Genomic DNA, 23154 nt, shown 5'->3' with positions numbered 1-23154 from the left:
TTGCCACCTTCTTTGTTTCACCTTCTCACATCTCCTTGACCTCCTTTCTCCTTCACCTGTCTCCTCTCCAGCAAAGAAAGATGCTCTTATCATTGAGTAGAAAGGTAGGACACAAATAATGACACAGTTTCTCCAATAGTTTGTCTATAAAATATCAGAAAATAGTGATAGAATTTCGTAAATCTAATGGCGACATCTTGTTCTACCTTGTTTATCCAAAGATATTCAGTTCACTTACATGTATGACACAGAAAAGCCTCAAATCTTCACATTTGAGAGGCTGCAAACAACAAATGCTTTGCCTAAAAAGACTAAAACAATCAATATCATAATAGTAGCGGATACATTTTTAATCTTTAATCCTTGCAGCTCCGTAAAAGACAGCAATATGTTCACTTGAACCAAGTTTTGCAGCCTTTAAAGGGAACATATTCTGCTCATTTGTAGTCTAAATTTACATTCTTGGGCTCTACTAGAATATCTTTTGAGTTATTTAAGATAAAAAACTCCTTATTTATTTTATAGTGTCCCTTTAAGGAGTCGCTCAGTTCAGCCTCTGTCTCAAACAAGCCGTTTTAGCTCCTGTTTCTTCAAGGTCCTCAAATATAGAAGTGGACAATGCCAACAACAACAACACATGGAAGAACCTTAGCAACAACCTTAGCAACCAAGGTTACAGGACAATCAGAGGTTAAAGTGAGTGGAAGTTTCTGGCACAACTTCACTTACTTCCAAGGTGCATGGAGAAAGAAAGTCAGAGCTCCAGCAACACTTGTAGTACACAGGCGGGGAGTTCTGGTCCTCTGGTTTGAAGCCAACGCGGAAGTAACTTAGAACTGCATTCTATCAAAAGGCCACCAGGGGGCGACCGTTTTGGTGTCAAAAGGACTTCCGTCTCTATACAAGTCAATGGAGAATTCACCAACTTCTCGCTTGATTTCTAACCTCAGTAAACGTTTTCAAAATGTGTTTATGGTCTCAATCGCTAGTTTAAAGCCTTCTTCAATGCAGTATGATGTTCATTTGGGAAATTTTGGCCTCCCCGATTTTATATTTGACGATAAAGCAGGGTATGCATTAGGGCGTGGCTACGTCGTGATTGACAGGTTGATTGCCCAATGTAATCGAGATCCAGCCCTGGCAACCATAGCAACCTCCCCGCTCCGCCTCATGTCCATATAAGTAGAATCCGTGTTTTTATTTTTCCCAGCATGCACCTGAAATTTTCAAGATGGCGCTGCCTAGATTCGAAACTATTAGCTTCCGAGCAGCAGTCCACAAACCAATGGCCTTCATCATGGGGTCAGGGGTCAAGGCCACTAGCTGAAACATGTGGCTCTGTTAAGTCTGATTTTAAAGTAGAATAAAATGTTGCAAATGAAGTGCTCAGGTAAAGTTGAAACCCAGGATTTTGACTTGCAGGGAGGATTTTTACAGATGTCCAGCATAACAGCATAAAAATAAAAAAAAGAGCAATTTATCTGCTTTAATAAATGTGTGGATTATAGATTCGACATAGAAAACTGATACTTTGTGGAGTAATTGTGTATTTTGAACCATCTATCCATGCACAAAAGTTTATCTGAAGTTCAAATGATGTCTTACAAAAGTTTATTGGGTCAAAAATTACTCTTTTTGTGACCGAACACAAAAAAATGGTGTAATTTTTGCCTCATTTGAGATAAACGTTTAAATAAATGTCTTTAAAGTAGAACTAGGACAGTAGATTTTGTCTCCCATCACTTACAATGGCGATCTATGAATAGTAGGATTACAGTTAAATATGAGCACTTTACCATCGGACTTGAAACATTATGCAAAGCGATTTTAACCCTTTACATTGAAGCGTAAGTGAATTAGACACGATTGTGAGGAGGGGTCTTTAATGCTAACTCTTGAATATTAAAGTGAGTATAGAAACCAACTTTCTCTTTCATTCAGTCAGTCAGACAGCCCCCCCCCCTTCCCAACGCTGTAATGAGATTACATGGGATTATAAAACCTCATCTGTTTGTAATCCACACCACTCAATCCCATTTCACTGCTTACACACACACACACACACACACACACACACACACACACACACACACACACTAGTAATTAATTCTCTTTGGTGCTACATGATCTCTCTTCTTATGCTTTTCTACTCTTTTCTCTTTTAATCCTTCCCTTCTCCTTCTTCTTTTGTGATATAAATTATTATCTCCTCATGTCATTTAATTTTTCCTCCTCCTCTATCCTTCCTTATTTCCTTCCCTCATCTCCTTCCCTCGTCCATCCATTCCTCTCTTTCTCCTTCTTCTTCTTCTTCTTTTGTTTGTTTTAATGACCACTTGTTCACTGATCAGCGGTCAGTGTGTGTGTGAAGAGCATGCGTCCCTCTCTCGCCACCAGAGCTCGCATGTGAGCCATTACTGGACACACATATATATTTACACACACACACACACACGCGCGCGCAAACACATATGCGCGCACGGAGTAAAGGGGATTGCCGAAAAAAAGAAAGTGAGGATGAAGGAAAATAAAAACTTCCCATTTAGGCGAATCAAGCAGCTCGTGAGAAAGTTTATGAAACAGCAAAACTGGAGATCTGACCGATAGCCTCCTACACACACACACACACACACACACACACACACACACACACACTGTCAATGGGGGTGTGATAAAGTCCTCCCACTCTCCATCCACCAATCATATCTTCAATCATGCAGGGGGTCTTCTCTGATTGGTTCACACTGCTGTCTGTCACATGAAGGGGGCGGGGCTTAGGTTTGGAGGGCTGACCTGGAGTCCGATCCAGTAGCTTTTACGCACAGACCGGACAGTCCGCTTACCACGCACGGAAAACAAGAGTGAGAGCTTAATCTGGATAGACAGAAGAAGAGGAAGAGTGAGGAGGGAAAGAGAAGACGCAGGAAAAAAGACAAATTGGAAAAAAGTCAGAGGAGGAAAATTTAAAGGAGAAAAAAGAGGCACAAGTGTTTTTCCCAACTGGAAAGAGATTGAGGAAAGTGTGTGTGAGTGTGTGAGTGTGTGAACGGGAGAGATAGAAGGAGAGAGTGTGTGTGCGCTTTCACCACTCTCCACTTCTTCCAAGCGCCACCACCACCACCACCACTATCACCACCACTACCACCATCTCCATGTCACTCCCCGGCTCTCCCCCGCTCCTCTCGCCGGGCTCAGGCGCCCCTACTCCGGCCACGCTCTATCGCTCCGCGCCGGACTCGCTCCTCACCTCCGTCGCCTCCACCGGCACCTCCAGCCCGGCGCACACCAACTCCAACTCCCACTCCCACTCGCACTCTCTATCTCCGTCTCCTCGGCTCACCAGCAGCATGCTCAGCGCCTTCCTGCCCGGACCAGGAGGCTCACTGGCCGGCTTGGGGAACGGAGGTGGTGCTGCAGCTTTGGGTCCTCTCGGCGGGCTCGGATCGCTCACCACAGCCGGCTTGACCCCCGGTTCTCCCGGCTTGGCGCAGACTACTTCTAACCCGGGTCTGTGCAGCGAGTGCAAGCTGGTGGAGGTGCACGGAGTGAAGGTGGCCAGCTTCAACGTGGACGGCCAGGAGCTGATCTGCCTGCCTCAGGTGTTTGATCTCTTCCTGAAGCACCTGGTGGGAGGGCTGCACACAGTCTACACCAAGCTGAAGAGGTTGGACATCTCGCCGGTGGTGTGCACCGTGGAGCAGGTGCGCGTCCTGCGGGGGCTCGGCGCCATCCAGCCCGGCGTGAACCGCTGCAAGCTCATCTCCAGGAAGGACTTCGAGACGCTGTACCAGGACTGCACCAGCGCCAGGTTTGTGAATGATTTAATCACTTTTTTTTTTTTTTTTTAATATTTAAGACTTCTTGATACGAGTCATTTTCTCACCAACTTCTGGATGTGTTTGTGGGAATAAAAGTGACTTTTTTTCCCTCCACATTTCAATAACATTGGAGGCTTTATCTCCACAACGTTTCCAGACTTTTATTTTGACATTTAAAGTCAATCTGTGGCTCCAACTTTAATCATCTTGAAATGTAACAACTCAGTAACAACTTGCACTATCTGTGTTACTCTCATTTTTAGTGATTTAGAGGCAATATGTGTTGTTTTAAGTCACATTTTCTGACATGTAACAGCAGATACTTCCAAGTAAAGCTGTGATGATGAAGAGGCATTATTAATATTTGGTGATTTATTGACTTTTCTACTATATTTTGGTCATAATTTAGCTTTATAATGAGTCTCAATTCATTCAAACTGATCTTATAAGATACTTTTTGTATATAATAGGAGGTCAAGACTATAATATTTGTCTTGGGAGTGATGTTTTACAGTAGAAGTTAGTGTGTGTGTGTGTGTGTGTGTGTGTGTGTGTGTGTGTGTGTGTGTGTGTGTCTGGTAGGTAATCTCTGCCTGCATCACTGTGATATTCCTGTAATAGCTCTTTTTAGAAAATGACAGTTTTCTACTTATTTGTATGATATCCGTGTAAATATTTACCACAGGCTCACCGACTTTATTTGTCTTGATTCGCCTTCGGTTTTGTTATCGGTCTTTTTTCTTTTTCCACTTATGTTGTTTATACTCGATTTGGACAGCCGAGCCTGATGTGTGTTTGTGCTGCTAAATGAAATATTAGTTTGGTGTTTTGGTAAAAATAAAATAAAATAACAACAGAGAAACAGGAGAAAGCAAACACAACCTGCATCGCTTTGTGTCGTCCTGTGTTGTCTTTAGTGATGGAAAAGCTTCTCATACACATAATCCATTACTTTATATCTCACCAGCGAGTGTGTGAATGTGTGTGTGTGTGTGTGTGTGTGTGTGTGTGTGTGTGTGCAGACCTGCTTTACCTCTACCTGTCACCTGCTTGTTCACCATTTCTATTAAAACCCCTCTAAACACATTAAAAACAAAAACTGACCCAAAAATGAGAATTGACAGGAAATTCTTAAGACAAAAAGATGAAAACCTACTTTTTTTTTTTTTTAATCGTGCACCTAAATGTTAAATTAAATGAATGTGATGCACAGTGACAGTGAATGCATCACATTTCCTGACGCAGTTTGGATTAAAAACGCTTCTAATTTCCTAAATGCTGCAGATTAAAGTTTCTTTTTTTTTTTACACAGCGCTGAAAGGCAAAGAGCGAGAGTTTAATTTGCGGAGAAAGATGCAGATTTTTTCTTTTTTTTTTTTTGCATAAAATGAATGTTTTGACTGTTTAGAAGAGGGAAAGTCTTGTTGCATTGTTTCTAACTCTGATTGCAAGCTGATTTGAAGTGGACATTAAGCAGCAGCTGTCTCAAATAGAAAGAAACTGGTCATCTTCCACTTTTTTCCCACTGTCATTGAACCCATCGTTTCCAACACGGCTAAAGTCATAAAAACATGGATATCCACTGATATTAAAAACAACATGTAACAGATGAGATGCATTATAATATTTGATAAGACATTTGATACGAATTTGAAAAAAAACGAGCCGCTTTACGAGCATTTTTTTTAAAAGGCTGTAAAAACAACATCAACAAACCCAGAGAGGAGGAAGATGATGATGATGAAGATGAGGATGAGGAGGAGGTTTAGCTTCATGGGAGCGCTTCAGCTTATTTCTAGAGCCTCCCTGCAAAGTGCTGCTGGAGTTTCTCGTCAGGGCTGCAGTGAGGGAGGGAAAAAAAAAAGATAGGAAAAAGTCTCTCTCTCTCTCTCTCTCTCTCTCTCTCTCTCTCTCTCTCTCTCTCTCTCTCTCTCTCTCTCTCTGGAGGATGAAAGTGATAGTTTTAGGTGGCGGTTGTTCAGTGTCAGCTAATTATTAACAGTGTATTGTGTTGCTGTGGAGTCGCTGGATTGTCGGAGAGAGTGACCACACACACACACACACACACACACATACAGAGTCTTCACTTTTTTATTAAGTTTTTCCATTTTCATTCCTCTCCTTGTTTCTTTTTGAAGAGCGTTTGTGTCGTTTTCGCGCCCCTCTCTTTCTCTTTCTCCTTCTGTATCACTTTCTCATTTCGTCTTTTGCTATTTTTGACTCTTTTTATCACTTGCTCTCACTTTCTCCCTCCTAATCTCACCCCTCTGTCTCTCACCCCCTCCCTATCTAAACACACACACACACACACACACACACACACACACACACACACACATCATCAATGGTGTATTTCTGTCTCGGGCTAATTGTCTCTTCTTCTTTATCCCCCGTCTTTCACCTCTTCTCCTCTGTCTCTTCGTCTCAATCACTCTCTCTCTCTATGTGTGTGTGTGTGTGTCGTTCACTTTCTGTTTCTCACAAACACACACACACACACACACACACACATACACACACACAGCGGTACATGTCAGGGGTAATAATGAATCATGTGAATGCACATGGAACAACACGGCTGGAGAGCTATTGTTGTTGAACGCACAGCGAACACACACACTCCCCTCTCTCCAATCATATTGACATTCCTCTAATGCCTCTCTCTCTCTCTCACTCTCTACTAATGCTCGCTCGCTCTCATGATGTTAGTCTCTGGGAAAAGAAAGGAAAAATTAAAAGCACAAAAAAAAAAAAAGAAAGAAAACTCCCACTGGGCTTCTGCATACTTCGTCTTCTCGGTAACCATGTGTGTGTGTGTGTGTGTGTGTATGTGTGTGTGTGTGTGTGTTTGTGTTTCTCTCTTTGTGTGTGTATGTGTGTGTGTGTGTGTGTGTGTGTGTGTGTGTGTGTGTTTGTGTTTCTCTATGTGTGTGTGTATATAAAAGCAACGACCACTTACATCCACTTGTAACTCCGGCGCCGGGTTTCGGTCAACATTACCACACGTGTGAACTCATGTTTTTTGTTTTTGCTTCTTAATTTTAGACTCCTCGTCATCGTCGTGTTGTTTTCCACTTCGCCGCTTCCCCGAAATATTTAAAAAAAAACAACACACACATACAATAAAATGAGTTGGTTTTTTTTTAATCATCCAAAGTGAAACAAACTTCCCACACGTGCTGCTAAAGATGGAAAATGGAAATATTTGTGTGTTTTTAAAAGGAGATATCAAGTCTTGTGTTTGTGTGCGTGTGTGTGTGTGTGTGTGTGTGTGTGTGTGTGTGTGTGTGTGTGTGTGCTGCAGGCTTTAGAATAACCTCATGTTGGAGTTCCTCATGTAAAGTTGCATATTGGCCGTTTTCCTCTTGATTTATCGGCTTTTCGCTCCTTTTATTTCCCGCTGTCATAAAATATTCCTGATGTTTGTTTACTCTGGATGAACAGTATCCTTCTCTCTCTCTCTCTCTCTCTCTCTCTCTCTCTCTCTCTCTCTCTCTCTCTCTCTCTCTCTCTCTCTCTCTCTTTTTTTTTTTTTTTTTTTTTTTGGTGTGTGCGGTCTCTCTTTGGATTTCTCTCCAAATTTGACATGGTGCTTATTGACATACAAACTTACCAACAGACATCATGTTGATATTGGATCACTCTGTTTAAATCATGTCTAAAATATTTCCAGTTTATTTGTGTTGATTTGATTTGAGAGATAGTTAGCCGGCAGTCATTTCAAAAGGGTCCTCTAAACATTTTGGATGAAAATATCTCCGGTTTGATGAATAATAAGAGATTTATTTGACTTCCACCTTCATTGGAAACACCTTCTGCTTGGGGGAAACTGGTTAAAGACCCTTGTTATGTTGCAGTGGATGATATATGTTTGCATCCAGGTGGTTGGAAGTAGAGCTGCAATCATTAGTTGACTAGTTTTTGGATAATCCCTCATCAGACTCATCATTTCTGTTATTTTTAAGCAAACATGCCAAAAATATCATAGTTCCAATTTCTTCCACATGAGGATCTGCTGTTTTTTTTCCTCCATTAAACCTCCATTATACTCAGAAGTATGGACTCACTTCACATTCTCCCACTCTCCTGATTGAGAAAGTGTGTCCAAACCTTTTAACTGGACCTGTCTATAAAAGGCTCTTTGAAAATCTTGAGGTTTTTGGAAATTTGACGACACCACAGAAGCCTCTAAGAACTTCCGAACTGCATTTTTTTCCACAATTCATAAAAATAATGCACAGATCAGTCAGATTAGTTGTGAGTTGCAGCCTTAGGTAGAATAATCCTACCTTTTTAGAGCATCTTTAACCTCTGAGATCTTGAATGAGAGGCACAAACTGGGGCTATGGTTAAGGTTTGAATATGATTGAGCATCAGAAATAAGACCCATCCATTGAGAAAACAACTGTATTCTTGCACTACAGTTAATCCCTGTCCGGGAAATCGGCCTTTAGTCTGTTAAAGTTGAGGAACGTCACGGTTAGAGTTTCAAATCGGCAACACTCAGTTTAGCTTTATGGGACATAAACTCCCAAATCTGCTCTAAAGTCTCTCTGGCTCGCTAAATAAAGGTCAGACTACTTCCTGCGTAGCTACTGAGTGTTTAGCACTACTGAACAACAGATATGAATATGAACATAATTCATACGGAGGGGGGGGGGGGGCTTTAACTTACTTGTCTGATGTTTAAAATACACAGAATTCACCTTTTAATGCTCATTTAAATCGTTTAATTGCTACATGTCATGCGTACAGTAAAGTAAAATATGGCGGAATGATCCTTTAATTGTATCCGGGGCTTAAGAATGATTTATCGTCACAAATCTGCTTCTTGTAAACACTCGCCAGTCCAAATACACACACACACACACACACTCACACACACACACACACACACACACACACACACACACACACACACACACACACACACACACACACTATTAACTGTATTTGTGAATAATGCTCTAATATTAAGCGACTCCCACGCTCACTGTGGGTGGGATACCAGAAGAGGAGGAGGAGGAGGAGTAGGAGGATAGAGAGAGAGAGAAAAAAAGAGAGGAAAGATGGAGGCAGAGGAGAAGATACAAGAGGAGAGAGGAGGAGGGAGGAGAGGAAGAGTTGGGAGTAGCACAGAGTTTAAAATAAAAAAGGCAGAGTAAGGAGAAGACGTGAGAAAATGAGACAGGGAAGAAGTGAAGAGAGAGAAAATGATGGAAAGAAGAAAAGCATCCTCCTGTTAATTTCTTCTTCTTCTTCTTCTTCTTCTTCTTCTACATGTTTAATCTGTGCGGCTGCGTCAGTGTTCAAATCCTTTAAATCTCTCTCTTTAAACATCTTCTTATCCCCAGAGCTTTCCCTCTATTCACTTTCTCACGTTTTACTTTCATTTATTTTATCTGAGCTGTCTTTTTAAAAAATATTATTATTATTATTATTATTAGTACTTTTTTTTATGTTATTTTACTGGAATTTATATGCTAGTCCAGTTCAGGCTGGGAATGTGATGTTGACCTGGATCCGACCCGACTATGACGAGGCTGCAAGTTTGATCTGAGCGGCTCCGGTAGTCAGGTGAGCTTCAGTCAGAGTCGGAGCAGAGGCCACATACAGCCCAGTTTGATGAAGTCCCAACCAGTTAAACCATTACATAATAACCTATAAATACTATATAATATGTAATTAAATCCATCTCGGGTCACCCTGGTAAGAGATGAAAAGCGTCCAAACCCACCGAGGCAAATCTGTCCTTCACGTCTGAGTCACGTCGCAGGTCAATTATCTCAAATTAGAAGATCAGAAGTCTTGGCTGTGAGTGTGTGGCGAGACTTGTGGCGCATCTCATCGAAAAACTCTACAATTTTCACACTTAGTAGAGTTATTTTTCCAGTGGACCGGATCTGACCCCCTTAGTGGCCCTAGTCTGGCCCCCGTGCCGTATGTTTGACCCCCCCACCCCGACTTAGAGCAACAATTACAAGTGTGATGATGTATGTTGCATTTTTAAATATTTGGTCAGATCGGAGCTTCGGAGCAGAGTGAACGTTCCCATGTGGTTAGTCATGATGCGTTTGGGTGCGCCTGGTTTTTTTCTCTACCTATGTGAAAAAGAAACTGAACCCATGCAGATTAACTGTAGAAAAAAACACACTTTATCTCATATAAACTTTAAAATATTCACCTTTTTAAGAGGCTTCAACCATCAAATCTGGACTCCACATGATTAATCAATTATCAGAATAGTTGGCGATCAATGTAATAGATGCTAATTAATCAATTAATCCACTAATTGTTGAAGCTTTAATTGTCATCTTCTATTTTAATTTATATGATTTGTATCAAACACTGAGCTGGAGAGTGTTGAGTGTGCTCTTGCCTTCCTTGTCACCTTCTTGTTGGTGTGTGTGTGTGTGTGTGTGTGTGTGTGTGTGTGTGTGTGTGTGTGTGAGAAAGAGAGCGGGAGAGAGAGAGAGAGAATCGATAGTGAGTGACAGGAGGGAGGGTTGCTGATGTCGGAGTGTTATTCTGGGCTGTCCTTATCACGACAGGCTGTTAGAGCCCACACACACACACACACACACACACACACACACACACACACACACACACACACACACTGACATGCAGGAGGAAAAAAGCAAAAACACACACATACACACACACACACACACACACGCACACGTACTGATGATGGAGGTCGTATTGTCTGCAACACAGGGGGAGCGAAGTCGTTTTGGTTTGGTGAAGCATTGCAGCAGCTATATACACACACACACACACACACACACACACACACACACACACACACACACACACACAGCATGAACTCCTTTCATCAATTTGGTGTTTTTCATTCTTTTACATGGAGCATTAAGTTCTTTTAATGGAGCACAGTGGTTTGTAAAACACACACTCGGTCAGTTGTTTTGCCTTCTGGCTGAGGTATGTCTTTCTCTCTGTGTGTGTGTGTGTGTGTGTGTGTGTGTGTGTGTGTGTGTGACTGTCTAGCAAGCACAAACAGAGCTATCAGTTGTCACACTGGGTCGGGTTACATCTGTGTGAGTGTTTGTGTAAAATGTGTGTATGTCAGTGTTCATATTCGCCTGCATGCTCCTCTTTTCGTATGTGTGTGTGTGTTTGTGTGTGTTTCTCTTGTCATTCGGGTCTTGCTGATATTAGTGTGTGTTGTTTCTGTTGGCGTGTGTTTTTCAGGTTTTCGTGTGTGTGTGTGTGTGTGTCTGGTTTCAACTCCGCTTTGTGCTGTTGGTTAATTGATAAAGGTTAAAGCGTTGGCCGGCGGGGAACTGAGGTCACTGTGTTGCTGTGTGTGTATCTGTGTGTGTGTGTGTGTGTGTGTGTGTGTGCGTGTGTGTGTGTGTTGGCTACTCAGACGTGTTAACAGACACACACTCACACTCTTTAAACACACTTTATTGGTCGTATTGATAATTGATGAAACAAATAAGTTTCCAAAAATATGCTTTTAACATTTCTGGAAGTCCTCTAATGCCCCCCGCACCCATTGTTTGATGATGTCACACAGAAATAATCCATCATGCACTGGTTCCCAATTTAGGGGTCGACACAAATCTTCACCCTTTGGATTTTAAGGGATGTAAAATAAAGATATAAACTTTTAAGCTAGTGTAGGAAACCAGATAAATAGCCTAATCCTGCTTGGGCTGGGCGATATGGACAAAATCAAATATCACCATATTTTTGACCAAATACCTCGATATCGATGTTGCGATAATATTGCGATACGATTTTTAAGAACATTTTATTAGTTTATTTGTCAGGGACAGTGAATATTAATAAACATGCTACAATACTGAAAATATACCAGAATTAGCCCCAAAGGATAGTTTTCATTGCTGATGGAGATTTCTGATAGATAATCACCAGTAATGTGGTGAGTTCAGGAAAACCAGGAAAAGACGACACTTCAACTGTATCATATGACTGGATATGGATATAATGACTAAGTGGGTTAAAGGCAAATAATAGATTAGCTAGAACAGTGTGGTAAGTTCAGGAAAACCAGGAAAAGACGACACTTTGACCGTATCACGATATTACGATATATATATAGAATATAAGACGATATATAGTCTAATATCACGATATCGATATAGTGTTGCTATATCACCTAGACCTGATCCTTCATCATAAAAGTACGTGGCTAAAACAACCAGATTTATCTCTTGAATTTCCCAAAGCGCTTTAGTTACCATGACAACAAGCTCACTATTGGCAGGTAAGGAGGCGAGTCGGCTGAGTAGAGTAATCACTACTGGAGCTCATCCATTATGACTTATTGACTTCAGTGGGAAAAAATGCTTAGTTGACTTAACATTTACAAGAAATCTTTGACTAAATGGAAACAATTTGACTCAAATATTATCAGATTAAATGACTAATAGTTGGGCAGCTGCAACTATTTTCCTGTTTACTCACCAAAGAGGAAGAAGAAGGGTCATAAAAGCTATAAATATTTTCTGGTTTCTTTATTCTTCTATGACAATAAACTAAATATCTTTTGGATTATGGTCTGTTGAAACTATATATACAAATAAAATAAGATATTTGAGGTATTCATCTTAGACTTTGGGAAGGGTTTATCAAGATTTTTCAGCATTTTCTTACATTTTATGGACCAAACTACTAATCAGTAATAAAAATAGTAAGTAAGTAAGCTTTATTAATGAATGGAAAGATTAAAAAAAGAAAGTTAATAACAATAAAGCTACACAGAGGGAAGCCACACGTTGCACAAATTAGCATTAATTGTGGCTCTAGTTGTGTTTACGTTAAGCTTAGTGGGTATAAACTTAGCATCAACATAGCACCCGTTCTGTTATCAAACCATAAAAGTATGTTTCCTGAACGTTATCGTATAATCAGATTCTTAAATACACTCTATAAATATTTACCTCCGATATTTTTATTTAAAAACTCGGTCTCTGCTTTTTTCGTAAGCTACAACTCGTGAGCTACTTGTTGGTGTCATCTTGAGTAATCTCCTCCAGCCTGTGCAGTTATAAGGTGGGGGGCAATAACGCACTCGGGAGGCCTCTGTTATTTTTCAATAACAGCACAGTTCACGGTGGATGTTATTCCAAACATGTTTAATGTAACGTGAGCGGTGTTATTTCCATCATGAAACTGTATACAGTATCATCTTTATTACATTTTCTATCCAGGCAACTTGGTGGCTGTGAACTGTGTGTGTGTGTGTGTGTGTGTGTGTGTGTGTGTGTGTGTGTGTGTGTGTGTGTGTGTGTGTGTGTGTGTGTGTTTGTGCATCTCAGGGGCAGAAGAGGAGGTTTCATGCTTCACTTGCCAGCCAGCCTGGGCGAGCGACATAGAGGAAAGATGCTCTCTCTCTCTCTCTCTCTCTCTCTCTCTCTCTCTCTCTCTCTCTCTCTCTCTCTCTCTCTCTCTCTCTCTCTCTGTTTTCTGGATAGAGGAGAGTGAAGGATCACACACAGAGAGAGAAAGAGAGAGAGAGAGGTGAAGATCAAAGCAAGAAATATGACCCTCTGTCACCACGGAAAAGAACTGATCCTCTCCCTCTGTGTGTGTGTGTGTGTGTTTGTGTGTGTGTGTGTGTGTGTGTGTGTGTGTGTGGGTGGGTGTGGACTGAACAAAACAGCGAGAGGGGAGAGGCAGGTCAACGTGTGTGTGTGTGTGTCTGTCTTGGGAAATAGATAATGTTTCACAAAGGCTGTTTCAGTCTCCAACTTTTGGCTTTTGGCTCAACTGAAGAGAGAGAAGAGAAGAGAGAGAGAGAGACAATGACTGTGATGTAAAGAGAGAGAGAGGGAGGGAGAGAAGGATGAGGCGTGATTTGAAAGACAGAGAGACGACGCGTCAACACGTTGCCGGCTAAATGGTGAGCGATGTATGTCCTCACCAGCATTTTCAGGTCATTTTTATGTAAAACTCTCCTTTAAATCTTTACTTTTTTGAGCATCACAGCCAACATCTGGTTACTCAGCTAGTTGAACCTCTGTCACGTCCACTAACATGCTCTCTGTGATCACATATACTCTGTTTTATAAAGGGGATATATCATCGTCTTTGTGCTTTCGGATGTTAAAACTCTAAGTGAACGTATGCAGAAATGCTTCCTCTACTTCTTCCTCCTCGCTATGACATCAATCAATCAATCAATCAATCAAACTTTATTTATATAGCAGCTTTCATAGTTTTTAGGTTAATGTTGTTCAAAGTGCTTCGTACTTGATTGACAAGCTGATAATAATAAGACAGAACAAGTGTAGACGGAGGACAACATAAAGAAAAAGGTATGAAAACAAAAGAACAAGAACAAATGTAAATAAATAAAGTCGAATAAGATAAATGAATAAAAATAGATTGTTTGTACTGGTGTTGTGCAGTACTAGAAATATGTTGCGATACTCTGCCGTTAAAAAGAGGTTACGACAATCCCATTTTATTAGTATCTGTCCCAGTTTGTGACAAAAACGAGAAACACATGCTAACGTAGATAAATCGGACGCAACGTTAAAAAAAGGTTTAAAAAATGCGTCAAACCAAAAGAGGAAAACTTGGCGACAGGTGTCACGTATTTTTTGTAATGAGTGAACTTTTTTTTACCGCAGAGTTTAAAGAGGAAATTAAGAGCTAAGATGCTAACTGTTTAATTCGGCTTTATCTTTTTTTTTAGCTAATTGACCGACGTGACAAACGCTGCTAACGTTAACTTTACTTAACATTAGCAAGCAAGCTGTACCTGGCAGAATTAGGCTATTACTATTACTTAACTGTTAAAGGTAATTATGGCATGTACACTGCTGTAAAACAAGGTTACTACAATCCCATTTTATTAGTATCTGTCCCGATTTGTGACAAAAATTAGAGCTAAGATGCTAACTGTTTAATTTGGCTTTATCGTTTTTGTAGCTAATTGACCGACGTGACAAACGCAGCTAACGTTAACTTTACTTAACGTTAGCAAGCAAGCTAATAAAAATCAGGCCTTTATAAATATGCAGATTGACAACACCAGTTAGGCTATAATTTAGGGCTATATTTAGGCTATATATTATCCATTTATACTCCATGGACCTGCCAGAATGAGGCTACTATTACTTAACTATTAATAGTAATTAAGGCATGTATATTTTTGTCAATAAGTATCTCTATTACTAGCAGATCTATGCCAAGATACTGTTTAATGTGTTATATGTAATTGCAAATATAAAGAAAATGTTGTCCAGGTTTAAAATAAAGAAAAATAACATAACATGACCTCATATACGAGAGTCAAAAAGTGTCAAAAATCAAAATTCATTCATTTTTTAGACTCAGCAACTGAACATTTAGCTCATTTTAGTTAAAAAATATTAACGCTACACTATAATTAATAGGCAAAAATGAATTAAATTAGACATGTTTCTCCACCTTTGTGTATTATTATATTCCTGGAAGTCTCGAGAAGGTTTTACAAGAGCTTTATTAGCCTTTAGGTTTCTCTTTCATATCTCTTTTATGATCAATTTAGACAGAAGATGATAAAAATAGACATTAAATTTGTGGTGTTTCCCTGAAGGTTGATGAAATGTTGATGGTTAAATGAAGTTAAACGAATAAAGAACATTTATTTACACAAATGTTTAGTCGTTACGATGGGTTTGCCTCGTCAAGAAAGCCGATTTTGCTTAATTTAGGGAAGGTATCGGAGATAGAGAGATGATATATTAAAAAAAAAAGGATGTCTTTTCAGATGTGGACGTACTCTCAGTGACAGGGGAAAATGGAGGGATGGAGAGGTGAGAGGAGGAAGGAGGGAGGGAGGGAGGGAGGGTGGGTGTTGTCTGCAACAAGATTATTTGATGCCTGCGAACACACACACACACACACATACACACACACACACACACACACACACAGAGTCTCTTAGGTGCACTTAGCAGATTGGTTTAGAAATCGCATTAGGGAGTGTCACAACAGCTTTTCCTCTCGTTCACCAGGTAATCTCTCCATCCCTCCACCTTTCCGTTTTCACCTCCCCTCTCATCTTTTATTTCCTCGTTTTTCATCCCGCGCTTCTGCTCCTCCTCCTCCTCTTCCTCCTATTCTTCTTCTTCTCTTTTTCTCTTTGGGGTCTCTCTTTTTTGTTTGCTGGTTTGTTGAACTCTCTTCAGGACTTACTTCTCTCGTCTTCTATCTTTTCTGTCCATCTTTTTATTCCTCCTTATGTTTCTCATCACCTGTTCACTTCTTTTCTCTTCATATTTATCAGCCTCTTTTTATTCTTTTTCTTTCTAGTGTTCTGACTCGTCCTGCTCTTTCTTTCTTCCCCTCTCCATCTCCATCTGTTTATCCTCTCCTTTTTATTACTCCACTTTTTTTTTTGCTATCCTTTTTCTTTCATTGGTCTGTCTATCCTGCCACTCTTCCTCCTCCTCCTCCTCCTTCTTCTTTTTTTATTTTTTTGGTCCATCTCTTCCTCCTTTCCACTCCCACTCACTCCTCCACCCTCCTCCTCCGCCTCCCCCTTTCTCTTTTCCTTGCCCTCACATCCTTCCTTTTCTCAATCTTCTTGTCATTCAACCCTCCCTCCCTCCCTCCCTCGCTTCTTTTCTTCTTTCTGTTTTTCCTCCACCTGGTCTTATCTCTCTATTTATTGTGACAGCTTGTCAGAGGTGTGTGTGTGTGTGTGTGTGTGTGTGTGTGTGTGTGTGTGTGTGTGTGTGTGTGTGTGTGTGTGTGTTTGTTTGAAAAAAAAAAGGCAGAAAGAAAGAAGGTGGGGGAGAGAAAAAAAAGAGGCAACCGACAGATTTACAGTTTAGAGCGAGCAGCATCGGCAAACTGCAATATCAAAGCGAGAGAGAGAGAGAGAGAAGAGGAGGAGGAGGTCAGAGGCGAAGGAGGAGATGAAAGGAGAATAGAGAGGAGGAGCTGAGAGAGGGTAAAGAGAGGGCAGCGGGGGGATGACAGGTGATGTGTGTGTGTGTGTGCGTGTGTGTGTGTGTGTGTGCTGTCCTACAGACAACATGTTATTAATAAAAACAGGAAAAAAATGTAATTATCTGTTTTTTAAATTGCCATGACGTATAGATGAGAGACGGAAGTGTGTGTGTGTGTGTGTGTGTGTGTGTGTGTGTGTGTGTGTGTCAGTCCACCGGTAAACTCAGTGTGTTATTATTACAAAAAATAATTATAGACGCAATCAATTATAAATCATGACAAGAGCATACATGCATATCTCTGTGTGTGTGTGTGTGTGTGTGTCTGTGTGTCGCCCACCAGCGCTCCTCGTCATACAGAAACTTTACCAGACAGCGCGTTATTAAAAAAAAAAAAAAACTTTAACTTTTAACTGTAATTTGTAATTAGCAACGTGCAAACATGTCAGGAGGATGCAAGTGTGTGTTTTCACAAAAAAAAACACACCCCTCCCCCCTCCCCCTCCCCTCCTCTTCTTTTTTTTTATTCTTATTTTGCTCGTATGTCTTTTTTTTTTCTTGTTGTTTTTGGATTTGTGTGGCTTTTGTGTGTGTGTGTGTGTTGTGTCGCAGTGCTGTTTTAAGTATGTGTGTGTGTGTGTGTGTGTGTGTGTGTGCGCGCTCATCACCACCCCGCGCGTCAAAAATCCTTCCCAGACAGCGTGTTATTAATGAAAACGTATAATAATCCATTTAAAAACATGTCATCATGATTAGAATAATAACAGTGGTTAAACTGACTGAGACGTTTATGGAGGAAGGAGTTCTCATCATTCTACTGGCGTGGGAGTGTGTGTGTGTGTGCCTGTGTGTGTGTGTGTGTGCCTGTGTGTGTGTGTGTGTGCCAGTGTGTGTGTGTAAGCAAACAAACACATTACAGTCGACTGCCAACTTCCCAAACTCGTCTTGTTTCTTCTATTGTTTACATATAAAGAGATTTCTGGACAAGGAAATAAAAATGACTAACACACGTCTACATTAAAAAAAGAAAAAAAAAAAAGAACACAACAACAAAAAAACAAAAAACTTTTAACAACATTAGTTTTTTTCCCTCTCTCTTTTTATGAATCTTAAATCCAGAGTGTCCAGACTCTTAATTAAAGCTGCAACGACCAATTATTGTAATTATTTTCCTTTAATTAATCAGTTATAAAAAGGTGAGCAAAGTCGATCTCTGCTTTCTTAAAATTTAAGGTGCAACCTCAACATGTCTAAAATGTTAGTTACACAACTTTCAAGATATGATAAATGTTAAATAGACTGGGTTTATACAGCTGCTTTTCTAGTATTACGACCACTTACAAGTGCTTTTTACACAAGGAGTCACATTCACACACACATTCACACACACATTCACACGCTGGTGGCAAATTGGGGTTCAGTATCTTGCCCAATGACACTTTGACATGCTGGGAATCGAACCACCGATCAAGGAACCCGCCCGCTCTACCTCCTGAGCCACAGCTGCCCCATTATATTAAGTTTACTGTCATAAAAAACAGAAGAAAACAGACAATATCCACATTTAAGAAGCTTAAAGGCCTTTTTCTATGTTTTTCCTTCAAAATAAAATGACTCAAAGTGTTTAATTGATATTTATCAGAATAGTTGGTGATTAATTTGCCTAATTAATTAATCAGTGCAGCTTTACTCTAAATACTTTCTATTATGTCAACAGTGGACTTGAGTTACCTACAGTACTGCTCTTTAATAGTATCCAGTATACTTCATGTATATTTCATTTAATATTATATTTATATGATTTGCATACAGAACAAAGTCAGGGATCATATTCTTCTAATTGTTATATATATAGTTTAACTTAAAAACAAACACATTCATTAAACTTGTAGCACCTGCATATAAGCAAATATTACTATAAAGGAATTTATAAATCATTAAACACGTCTTTTCTCTCTTCAGTTTGCTGCTACAACAGCAGGGAGAGTTCCCGATGTGAGTTTTGGTGAAAACATTGTTTTTGCAGCTATGAGCTTGTCATCCAGTCGCAGCGTGGCGGCATTTTTATGTGTAAAAAGCGTTTGCATTGTTAAATCATGTAAATGTGATAGCCTACTGTATGGTTAGTGTGTGTGTGTGTGTGTGTGTGTGTGTGTGTGTGTGTGTGTGTGTGTGCAGGCAGACATGCTGTCGTTTTGATAGCTTGTCATTGAAGTGATCCAGTCCACTGTAATTTTCTACTCAAAGGGAACAATGCAACAATACACGCTTCGCTGTCATAAAAAAAAAAAAAACCTCCGCAATGTGTGTGTGTGTGTGTGTGTGTGTGTGTGTGTGTCTGTGTGTGTGTGGTAGGTATTCTTTCTCCTCACATCACAGGATGAAGTTAGTCTTTCTTATACTTCCTTTTTTTCCCCATTTCTGCTTTCTTCTTCTTCTTCTTCTTCTTCTTCTTCTTCTTCTTCTTCTTCTTCTTCTTCTTCTTCTTCTTATCTCGGTTTATCTGTTTTTCTCGTCTCTTTCTCTTCAATTCAGCCTCTGTTTACTTTTTTCTTTTTTCACTGATTTCTGTGTTTGACATATTGGTGTCACCAATAAATCATTGCACTCTACTTTTAAAAACAAAAGAGACAGAGAGAGACAGAGAGAGAGAGATGGACAGGTAGAGGTGGAAAGAAGAAAAAGGGGATGGATAGAGCAAAGATTGTTTAGCATCTCAACTCAAGTCTTTAAAAATGATTAAAATCCAGCAATTTCCTTTTTTACTCAATGGTTCATTCATTCAGAATAACTTCATTTCAACTAGATGATTACTTATTAATAAACGGGTAGACCCACATTAGTGCATCTCAGGTTACCGTAGAGAAAGTATCATTAACCTTGAAGTAAAAGCAGAATAAATTAATAAATAAAAAATTAGGTTACAGCAGGAATGCTTTGGAATTTGCAGGTTAAGGTTTAAACTCTTGTTTTTCAGACGCTTTGTGACCTTTGCCCTCTTCGTCCCTGTCACTCATTACCAGATAATATTAAATAGAAAATGCAGAAAATAAACTTTTACCATGATTTCCGTTCCTGAGTAGATACTTGGAGTCAAAACCCATTTAAATACACATGACAAACACATGAACAGCCTGCAGGATTATGAAAAAGTAGAGTAAAATTAAACCGCAGTCAAAAGCCAGTAAAATCACATAAAAGCACAGTCGAACCAATAAAACCACAAACTGTAACATGAAAGCACAGTGAGATATATATAAAGACCGACACGCTGTTCATTCATTATCTAAAAGTTTTTAATTATAATGGTTGGCCAGTTTATACCTGCCATGAAAAGCGGTTGACCGGGCAACCCTTTTCATTTCCTGTTCTAACCACGGCACTGCGGGAATGTGTCAGACTGAGTGAGTGATGAAGTTACACCACCGGTTAGCTGGGGTGAGTGTTGGAGTTTCCCCATTGGCTGCTGCCCTTTCAAAATAAAGCGTCGGAATCCCAAATTTATTGCACATTAGAGCGTCCTGAAGCCGAGCCAGCTGATGGACTGAAACATTGTGATTGTACGACTGTCAGAGGGCCGTGTGGAGACGTTAGCATTGTGCTAGCGGTTAGCATCATGTTGCTCCTCGGGATGATGTTGGCAGCTTACCCATTGATATTTTTTACTTAAACGTAGCTAGGGCTGGGTATCGGTACTCCGAAATAAATCAATACCAAGTAGTATCGAAGTAGTAAAGGCTACGTGTAACAAATTGGCCACAATTTCGCACATTAACCACGTAGTCCTATGCTAGGTTTTGTCCTAATCTTGCTCATTCTTAAAGTTGAAGTAAATATATTTTGTTATCCAGTTTTTAAACCTAAAATTCCCTCAGATGGGGGATTTTAGCGGTTAAGCTAACAAGGTCGTAGCTAATCAAAACTGCAATAATAGATGGATTTAATAATTTTAATTTGTAAAATAATCCAGATATTTAAGAAATTATAATACTTAAAAGACAATATTTCAAGTGATTCAATGAAGTTTTATGTGTCCTTGTGTTTCAGAGCAGATTGTGTTTAAGATAGCAGGTTCAGCGCTAATCCAAAGCATAAGTCATTGATATAATGATTGATATATGTCCAATAATAAAAAGAAAACAAACCAATTTCTCAATAAAAGTGTAAAATAAAACCGGTTAGACATCATCTTCAAAGCAGTTAGCAGCTAGGCTAACACTGCTAGGCTAAACTGCTGTAACTCATTGATATAAACTGATATGAATCCAAATTGATTCAACTACACTAAGATTTCTAACCTGATTTCATATTAATCTCAATTAAAATGTATAAAATCTTTAAACACATTTGACACACGTTGCCGCTTCCTGTCAAGCTAGCAAGTTAAACTCACAGAGTCACAGCGCTAATACCGACTGACACAAACCATTGATTCAAAGACTCAAAGTAATCTAAATTGGGGTTTGGTTTAAATAAATAAACGAAATAAAATAAAGCTTCAAATCTCAATCAAACGTATAAAATCTTTAACACGTTTGGTCACGGCAGTTAAACAGCAGCAGATAGCGGCTAAATTAGCAGGCTCGGCGCTTAATCTGAGCTCGCATTAATCATTGATTCGGTATCTGGCTGTAATTGATATGTAAATAGCATGTTTAACCTCCATTTACATGTGTGTTTGTTTGCTCCGACGCAGGCCAAGTCTCACACACACACACACAGATATATGTGTGTGTGTGTGTGTGTTTGTGAGAAAGACAGAGCGAGTGTGGGAGTGCAAGAGGCATGTTGGAGGAGGAGGAGGGGGGGGGGGGTCGCTTCCAAGTTACAAAAGAAGTTAATTAAAAATGAGGGAAAAAACGAGAGAGAGAGAGAGAGAGGGAGGAGAAGGGAAGACGGGAGTGGACGGAAGCAGTCGGGGGTGGACGGAGGGGGAGAGAGAGGGATGAAAAAGAGGAGAAAAAAATAAAAGGAGGGGAAGGAATGGAGGGAGGGAGGGAGGGAAGCAGTGTTTTATTGAAAACGGGTGGACAAACAGTGTGTAATTGGCTGGGGCCGCAGGGGCTAAAGGAGAGGTTCAAAGAGAGGAGAGAGAAGGAGAGAGAGAGAGAGAAAGATAGAGTACAAATTAACAGATAGTGGAGAGGGGAGGAAGGCAAAAAGATGACATGGGAGAAAGAGAAAGTGGAGGAGGAGGATGGGGGGGGGGGGAATGTAGGAGGGAGAAAAAAAAAAGAAAGTGTTGACTCAGAGAAAGACGAGATCAGTAGATAACAGGGAGAGAGTGAGCCACGCTAGGAGACCAAACGTATGAGGACGCCTGAACGTTACACCAACATGTGATTGTTAAACATGTCGAGCTTTAATACGATGCTATAAAGAGCTTCCACTCTGTACATAAGGTCTCAGAACATGGATAATGCCACAGAAACACCCCCCCCCCCCCAAAAAAAAAAGACTATTTCAGACACTTTATACGACTTTAAATATAATCCACAAAGTCTAATTTAAGAAGTTTTGTCTATCTTTGAATGCAAAAACCTTTTATGTCGTGACTTTTTATGATGAAGCTAATTGGAAAGTGGAAATATTAAAGTTAAAAGAATATTAGACTTTTTAATTTTACATCATCTAGAAGCTAAAATAAATGACGTTTTGTTTAGTCTTCACTGATGAACCATGTCTGAGTCATTTTTTAAGATAGTTTAGACTAAGCTACAACACTTTAAAATGACAGCAGCTATAATTTATTTTTAAGTCTTGATGATGTTTGGCTTGAACACTATCATTACATCATTCACATTAGAGGAATTAGCAGTTACATGGATTTGACTTTTTTGGTTGAATAGCCCACATTTTTCTTACTGGAGGTCTCTGCATAGAATAGAATGGAATGGAATGGAAAGGAATAGAATGGGATGGAATGGAATAGAATGGAAAGGAATAGAATGGAAAGGAATGGAATAGAATGGAGTAGAATGGAATGGAATAGAATGGAAAGGAATAGAATGGAATGGAATAGAATGGAATGGAATGGAATAGAATAAAATGGAATGGAATAGAATGGAGTAGAATAGAATGGAATAGAATGGAATGGAATAGAATAGGATGGAATAGAATGGAATGGAATAGAATAGGATGGAATAGAATGGAAAGGAATTGAATAGAATGGAATGGAATAGAATGGAATAGAATAGAATAGAATGGAATGGAATGGAATAGAATAGAATAGAATAGAAAGAATAGAAAGCTTCATTGTCATTATATTTAACATATAATATTACAGGTGCCACTCCAATTGTGCTTTAAAGACAATAAAAACAATCTTGACCTTTGGTGTATCGTCATATTTAAACAGTAAAGCTGTTTTGACCTGACAAAGATTCCCATTTGCA

At 39.8% G+C, this 23154-nt stretch overlaps 1 protein-coding gene across 1 annotated transcript in view; it reads left to right on the top strand.

Annotated features, from left to right (window-relative positions):
- The first annotated feature begins 3152 nt into the window (after window positions 1–3152).
- The window catches only part of dachb (dachshund b), a 123077-nt gene continuing 103075 nt past the window's right edge, over window positions 3153–23154 (top strand). The window contains exon 1 of the mRNA XM_053343145.1: window positions 3153–3808. Within this exon, the coding sequence (XP_053199120.1) occupies window positions 3153–3808 (656 nt within the window). The remainder of the gene's footprint in view (window positions 3809–23154) is intronic.

Source organism: Scomber japonicus, chromosome 22 (genome assembly GCF_027409825.1).
Source record: "Scomber japonicus isolate fScoJap1 chromosome 22, fScoJap1.pri, whole genome shotgun sequence".
Taxonomy (NCBI): Eukaryota; Metazoa; Chordata; class Actinopteri; order Scombriformes; family Scombridae; genus Scomber; species Scomber japonicus.
The sequence above is the reverse complement of the archived record's forward strand: the minus strand, read 5'-3'. Positions and strand labels throughout refer to the sequence as shown.